Source organism: Schistocerca serialis, chromosome 7, assembly GCF_023864345.2.
Source record: "Schistocerca serialis cubense isolate TAMUIC-IGC-003099 chromosome 7, iqSchSeri2.2, whole genome shotgun sequence".
Classification (NCBI taxonomy): Eukaryota; Metazoa; Arthropoda; class Insecta; order Orthoptera; family Acrididae; genus Schistocerca; species Schistocerca serialis.
The window spans coordinates 484,993,930-485,002,373 of record NC_064644.1 but is presented as its reverse complement, the minus strand read 5'-3'; the positions used below and the strand labels follow the sequence as shown (position 1 = coordinate 485,002,373).

At 40.5% G+C, this 8,444-nt stretch overlaps 1 protein-coding gene across 1 annotated transcript in view; it reads right to left on the bottom strand.

Annotated features, from left to right (window-relative positions):
- Nucleotides 1–701: 701 nt before the first annotated feature.
- Nucleotides 702–8,444, bottom strand: part of LOC126413162 (gastrula zinc finger protein XlCGF49.1-like) — a 30,578-nt gene continuing 22,835 nt past the window's right edge. Inside the window, exon 3 of the mRNA XM_050083056.1 lies at nt 702–715. Within this exon, the coding sequence (XP_049939013.1) occupies nt 702–715 (14 nt within the window). The remainder of the gene's footprint in view (nt 716–8,444) is intronic.

The window sequence follows — 8,444 nt, the reverse complement described above, 5'->3', positions numbered from 1 at the left end:
ATTTTTAAGGTGACATTTGTTTAAGTTTTAGGTGATAAATGCTTGCATATTTCACTGTTTTTTAGGTAGTTAAAATCCGGGCCCTAGTAATAAGACCTGCACCATGGCGGCCGGACCAGCCCCGCAAGGGGCCTCCCGGCCATTGACGCCAAACGCTCATTTTTCTTTTTTCAACTAAACTTGTAGCGCAACCACATATTTAATTCTGGTTTCTGCACCATGACAGCACTAAATTAGACGCGTGGGAACTTCCAATAGTCGTGACCAGCCTGCTCTGCAGGCGTCCCGTCGCGCACTCCCCGCGCCGCCAACACGGTTCAGCTCTCGGGCCGCAATAGCAGGCAGCGGCCGCAAGAAGCCGGCTCGGACGCGCCACTGCTGCCCACGCCTGAGATCCTGCGTCGTCTTGTCACCCGCACGACAGCTCGGTGAGCAAGTAGCAGCTGTTGTTAAGTTGACAAGGCGACACAGCACGGCAGCTCAGTCAGCCAGTAGAAGCTGTCGTCCAGGTGACGAGGCGACGCAGGAGCTCTTGTGTGGGCAGCAGAGGCGCGTGCCCGCCGAGTCGTTGTGGACTCTGCCTGCTACTGAAGGCAGAGAACTGGGCTGCGTGGGCAGCGTGGTGCGTGCACGGCTGGACGCCTGCAGGGTAGGCCTCGCAGCAAGTGGGTGGCGGCAGTCAGGAGCTCCGCACGCCTAACCTAGAGCAGGTACGCTGCAGAAAGCAAAACTAAATATACGTACAATTTTAATAATCAAACACCGTCGCAGAACCACTTCTATGTTTACCTAGCGTAATGAATCTTGCCTCCTCAGGACTTTCGTACTTCAGTTGAAACGTTCCGTTCCGTATAAACTTGGGGGTGAATTTTCATTGTTAAATTATATAGTCCACATCTAAAGACAATTTTGCTTCGATCTGATCACCAAATCGAAATTTTCCTGATAGTACAAATTTACTTTTCATATCGAACCATTTAGCAACATCGATCTTGAACCATGAAAATTAGTAATCACAAATCTTAACGTAAAGGAGTCAAAAACCACTTTACAGTGAATCCAATGTTATTAGACTTTAGTTTTCCTGTAAACAAATTTCTGTTTTCATTTTTACTTTTTCTAGTTGTACTATTGATAATTCAATCAACAGTTACACAAAGAGAGGAAGCAGATAGTTTATGTATTGACAGAATTTGCAAACATCATTATTAATTATTAGGTGCATAAATGTTTATACAAAGAACTAGTTGCAGAAAACATTATGTAAATTATACCTAAACAGTAATTTCAATTGAGACATTAGAAATACGTCCTGTTGCAGAAGGATCTGCAAGCTACGTATGTAATACTTGTAGAAATTTTAAGCTCGAAACATACCATAACAGTCTCAGTTGTTGTCTAAATCGATCAATGTAGCTGTCAAGTTCTTTGTGTCTTGTTGAAATGCTGTACAATGCATTTAGTTAACAATTGGCTTTGTAGAAAGTGTCAAGAATTTATGAACAAATAATGATTATTCCGAAAAACAACAATATTCCAGAGATCTTTACTGAAACAAAAAACGTTGGACCTATTAATTGGAAAGCACAAGCAGGAACCGACACTCTAGACAACGAGACAGCCATAGCAACATAAATAACATTTATCTATTAATATAACACTTCTGACCTTAAATAATTATATAAAAGTGTCACACTAGAAGAGTTAGTTAAGCGTAGGATATTTACTTTCTGTACATCTACGAACATTCTGTACGTGTATATGTAACATTATACTAGCAGTATGGGCTTCACATGATGCCCTCCATCATCAACGCAGCAAAGCAAACTGAAAACCTGGCCAGGTTGGCAGCTCCGCCATCTTATAGCACAAGCAACAAGGAGGAGTAGTGATAGCATACACTCCCGTATTTTTACAGGTGCTGGTCTCTCACGACTGTACAACAATACCCTGCATAACATAACAATCAAACAGTGTACTCCAACTTCGTTGCACAATATTTCTCGCACTCTACCACTCTCACAATATTTGCTCTAATTATAATCCGTACGTATAAACATTTCGCCTGATGAAACCACTCACCACTTCCATATTGATGCCAACTTTTTTAGTAAAAATCATATATAGTGTGCTTATGAAACTCTGTCATGTCGGTTCTCAGGATGCTTATTTTGGTTCCTCTGAAAACCAAATCCCAGTCTTTGTCGAAATTTTCTTGCAAGCCTTCCCTGCGACACAATCTGTTATTTCCTCATATTGTTCACAACAGCGTAGCGACGAATTTGCCGTCTCATAACACATATAACCATTTCCTCCAGGGTTTCCAACTGTCTGGGTTTAGACCGAATAGTTCAGTTTCCAAACAAAAACTGTGGTGACCAGTCGAACGTCCCAACCGGACGTCGAAGTCCGGTTTTCGGGCCCCCTGAAATTATGCTAAAGTCATATTTAATAATTTTTTTTAAATTTTTTCAGGAGCCAATAATAATTATGGAGCCAGTTTCACTTTTCAATTTGATTATTCTTTGATTTCAATATTTTGTATGAGATTGTGTCACAAACTGGGAGCATTGTGGATTTGTCGCAACGAATTTCAGTTTATTTTAATATAGGTTGGTGCTTTCATTTGTTCGGCAAGCCGTCTCGAAGAGGTCAAAGAGCCTTTGTATTTTTATTACACCTCAGTGTCCATTGTCGTCAAATTATTTGAAGACTGCTCCAATAGGAACGAAGTAGGGAAGATAGGCCAATAACAGCTAGTATCTTCTTATGACAGCCGCATGTTACTCCCATGTTGTTTATAAATCAGTAGTACAATACCAGCTTATATCTATTTGTTCTTCTGCTCAGTTATATTATATACCAGCAAAAAACAAGAAACAAAACAAGCTGTGACTATGTCGAACTTTCAATGCAATAAAGACCAACTAATTTTAAAAGGTATAACGCCAAGTATACTCACTGCTGCATGCCGCTGATTGATGTAGTGAGGAATTTTGTAGTCGTTGTATTACGTGAACCGCACACGGCATGCGTTTAGTTTAAGATTGATGTGTTTAAGAACCGCACAGTAGTGACTGAGTGGTACATATACGTATGTAACATCACATTATAGTGAGCTTCTCAAATGCAGCAGTGTCATTTCAATGAGAAAAACTGAATTTTCAGGGTGGCTTTCGAAACAATAAGAATATGTGGGATACTATCTAGCGAGGTGGCACAGTGATTATCACACTGGACTCACATTCGGGAGGACGGCGGTTCAATCCCGCGTCTGGCCATCCTGATTAAGGTTTTCTGTGATATCCCTATATCGATTCAGACAAGTTCCGGGATGGTTCCTTTGAAATGGCACGGCCGACTTCCTCCCCCATTCATCCCTAATCCGATAAGACCGATGACCTCGCTGTTTGGTCTCCTCCTACAAATCAACCCAATGGGATACTGTAAAACACGCCATGGAAGCCTTACAGTGAAATACAACTCAGTGAAAGCGGTAAGGCATCAGGCCAGTACCAATACTGACCTGTTCATAGTCTAAGTGCGCGGCTTCTGTGTTGGTAGCGCTGTGTAGCGCTTTGCATTGGATCTTTGACTGCGTTTTCTATGTAAGAGACTCTGTGGCTGGTCGGACTCGTTGTTGGAAGTTAATCGCCAGTAGTGCTGGGCAGTTGGAAGTTAGTCGCCAGCAGTGATGGAAGTACTGTTGGGCAGTTCGAGGTGAACAGCCAGAAGTAATGATGTTAGATGTGAGACGTTGGCACTGATGTAGGGCAGTGATCTGAAGTGTTAGCGTAGGCTAACGATCTGTACATGTTCGACCTGTAGGCTGAATATTGTCCATGATTATAAACCTTTGTTCTAGGTGTCACTGACGATTTATATACGTTCTAAACTGGATGTCACATTATTAAGGTAAAAAGAATACATTATTTGGTTTGCAACAAAATCTTCCCTTTGCTGACCACATGCCTATTAGTAATTAGTGGCTTTAGTAGTTAGAATGTTTTATTTAGCTGGTAGTATTGACGCTCGCTGTATTGCAGTAATTCGGGTAATGAAGATTCTTGTGAGGTAAGTGCTTAATGAAATGTATATGTTATTGTTAGGACTTCCTTTTATTCAGGGCCATTCTTTTGAGTTAATTATTTGAAGTCAGGTTATCTCTTTTTGAGCACTCAGATTGCGTTGCGCTAGGATATTGTGCGTATCAGTCATTCAGCAATTTATGTACAGACACACTCATTTTAAGTAAAGAAGTTTCATCTGTCAACCCTTAGCCGAGGACACCTTACTGAAATATTCTGATTTTTTTGGTAGTTTGAATAATTAATGCATGATTAGAAATTCTTGTTCCTGCTAGCGCGTAATTGTGTAGAGAATTTCCTTTGTAGTTGTAGTTTTTCATTCTTGTACGATATTGTAATGAGCAAAGCAGTTGTGGCATGCATGTGGATTTGCACTAAGTATTTTGCAGTAGCTTTTGCAATTAATTAGATATTTATTATTTTCAAGGCTATTTTTGCTCTTTAAATTGTACTTTTCTGTGATATCGCGTGAAATTCTATGATAATCATGGCGTGTGAAAAGCGCAACACTAGGTTACAAAGTAAATTGAGAAATGATAGTGACGACGAGGAAAAGGGAGAGAAGGAAACGTAGTAGGTGAATATGGATTGGGGCTAAGAAATGAAAGAGGAAGCCGCCTGGTAGAATTTTGCACAGAGCACAACTTAATAATTGCTAACACTTGGTTCAAGCATCATAAAAGAAGGCTGTATACATGGAAGAAGCCTGGAGATACTGACAGGTTTCAGATAGATTATCTAATGGTAAGACAGAGATTTAGGAACCAGATTTTAACTTGTAAGACATTTCCAGGGGCAGATGTGGGCTCTGACCACAATCTATTGGTTATGAACTGTAGATTAAAACTGAAGAAACTGCAAAAAGGTGGGAATTTAAGGAGATGGGACCTGGATAAACTGAAATAACCAGAGGTTGTACAGAGTTTCAGGGAGAGCATAAGGGAACAATTGACAGGAATGGGGGAAAGAAAAACAGTAGAAGAAGAATGGGTAGCTTTGAGGGATGAAGCAGTGAAGGCAGCAGAGGATCAAGTAGGTAAAAAGACGAGGGCTAGTAGAAATCCTTGGGTAACAGAAGATATACTGAATTTAATTGATGAAAGGAGAAAATATAAAAATGCAGTAAATGAAGCAGGCAAAAAGGAATATAAACGTCTCAAAAATGAGATCCACAGGAAGTGCCAAATGGCTAAGCAGGGATGGCTAGAGGACAAATGTAAGGATGTAGAGGCTTGTCTCACTAGGGGTAAGATCGACACTGCCTACAGGAAAATTAAAGAGACCTTTGGAGATAAGAGAACCACTTGCATGAACATCAGGAGCTCAGATGGAAACCTAATTCTAAGCAAAGAAGGGAAAGCAGAAAGGTGGAAGGAGTATATAGAAGGTCTATACAAGGGCGATGTACTTGAGGACAATATTATGGAAATGGAAGAGGATGTAGATGAATATGAAAGGGGAGATATGATACTGCGTGAAGAGTTTGACAAAGCACTGAAAGACCTCAGTCGAAACAAGGCCCTGGGAGTAGACAACATTCCATTAGAACTACTGACGGCCTTGGGAGAGCCAGTCCTGAAAAAAATCTACCATCTGGTGAGCAAGATGTATGAAACGGGCGAAATACCCTCAGACTTCAAGAAGAATATAATAATTCCAATCCCTAAGAAAGCAGGTGTTGACAGATGTGAAAATTACCGAACTATCAGTTTAATAAGTCACAGCTGCAAAATACTAACGCGAATTCTTTACAGAAGAATGGAAAAAACTAGTGGAAGCCAACCTCGGGGAAGATCAGTTTGGATTCCGTAGAAATGTTGGAACACGTGAGGCAATACTGACCCTACGACTCATCTTAGAAGCTAGATTAAGGAATGGCAAACCTACGTTTCTAGCATTTGTAGACTTGGAGAAAGCTTTTGACAATGTTGACTGAAATACGCTCTTTCAAATTCTGAAGGTGGCAGGGGTAAATACAGGGAGCGAAAGGCTATTTACAATTTGTACAGAAACCATATGGTAGTTCTAAGAATCGAGGGGCGTGAAGGGAAGCAGTGGTTGGTAAGGGAGTGAGACAGGCTTGTAGCCTATCCCCGATGTTATTCAATCTGTATATTGAGCAAGCAGTGAAGGAAACAAAAGAAAAATTCGGAGTAGGTATTAAAATCCATGGAGTAGAAATAAAAACCTTGAGGTTCGCTGATGACATTGTAATTCTGTCAGAGACAGCAAAGGACTTGGAAGAGCAGTTGAACGGAATGGATAGTGTCTTGAAAGGAGTATATAAGATGAACATCAGCAAAAGCAAAACGAAGATAATGGAATGTAGTCGAATTAAGTCGGGTGATGCTGAGGGAATTAGATTAGGAAATGAGACACTTAAAGTAGTAAAGGAGTTTTCCTATTTGTGGAGCAAAATAACTGATGATGGTCGAAGTAGAGAGGATATAAAATGTAGATTGGCAATGGCAAGGAAATTGTTTCTGAAGAAGAGAAATTTGTTAACATCGAGTATAGATTTAACTGTCAGGAAGACATTCCTGAAAGTATTTGTATGGAGTGTAGCCATGTATGGAAGTGAAACATGGACGATAAATAGTTTGGACAAGAAGAGAATAGAAGCTTTGAAATGTGGTGCTACAGAAGAATGCTGAAGATTAGATGGGTAGATTACATAACTAATGAGGAAGTATTGAATAGGATTGGGGAGAAGAGAAGTTTGTGGCACAACTTGACTAGAAGAAGGGATCGGTTGGTAGGGCATGTTCTGAGGCATCAAGGGATTACCAATTTAGTATTGGAGGGCAGTGTAGAGGGTAAAAATCGTAGAGGGAGACCAAGAGATGAATACACTAAGCAGAATCAGAAGGAAGTAGGTTGCGGTAGGTACTGGGAGAGGAAGAGGCTTGCACAGGACAGAGTAGCATGGAGAGCTGCATCAAACCAGTCTCAGGACTGAAGACCACAACAACAACAGTGACGACGAGCGTAGCGTGTCAGCACAACCTTGTAGTGAAGTGAAAGATGTCCAAAATAATTTGGAAATTGTGCGTAGGGAAATGGACCACGCAGTAAATAATGTTGTAGACAGTGAATCAATTAGTGAACAGGGAAGTATTATCGATCGATCGGTCAGCAATAGCTCGCCTCAGAAATGCTAAATGACAGAACAAACTCTTGCAAATACCGTATATTCAGGTTTTACGTCCTTACCTCTTTCTCAATTAAGTCAAGGCTCACACTCTGCTTTTCAAAACGTTAATGTTGCCGGTGCAAATGCACTGCCAAAAAGCACAAAGGAACATGTTCCAGACACTAATATATTGTTATTACAATTAATGCAAGACATTAGAGAATAGCTTCAAAAATTAGACACAATGGAACAAAATAAGCAACCATCACAGCAACAAATGGAACAAAATCAGAAACAAATTAAAGAAACGCTTGAACAAATACGTGACGATTTAACCACTGAGTTACTTAAGATCGAATCGTAATGTCAAAAAATTTCTGAATATTTTAAACGCAAATTTGTGAACATTTTCAGCCTATTCTTTCGCGACATGAAAACGCATTACAGAATCATGAAGCAGCAATAAAAGATCTTCAGACTATTGTTCACGAAAATCACGACACCTTACAGGCTAAAATTGACTCAGTTCCATCTACCGATACGGTCATGCAACTTGTACAAAATCATGAAAACCTAAAGCACACAGTATATACGACTTCGACACAAATGGACACTCTGAAACTTGGTTCAGAAAAACACACGGAGGATATCAGTACATTATCGGAAAAAGTAGTCGAACTTTCGGACCAACTAATTTATTTGCGAAGGAAGATGATGATCTGAATGATACAACACCGGTAGCCTTTACTGACACAGAAGAGTACGACCAAATTAGGAAATTCCAACAAAATCAGAATCAAGTCAATACACAGAACAAAAGAGAAAAGCGGGAAGTAGAAGATTACATATTTCAGAGGACACCCGCGCTCCGACACTGTGTAAGCGATTTGTCATATCGCTGGCTTGGTTGTGGAGTATCTTTGTGGGCAGCCGCATCTGCAGAGTCGAACACGGGACACGGAACTGTTACGTGTTTTGTAGGTAGCTCTGCATTTGAGATGTACTGTTATTATGGAAGTTCAAGTGTTGCTGCAAGTGCTATTACAGAAGTGATTAAAAATGGAAGTGATTCAGAGGAAGATGCGTAATGATGTAATCAAAAAAGTGCAGTGCCACGAATAACGTATTTGCGTGTACTCGCGTCGCGCCATACGTCATTTATCCGCGACGTGTTCTATCTCTCAGAATGAACTAACGTGAATCAGTAAAAATTAGTTACTATA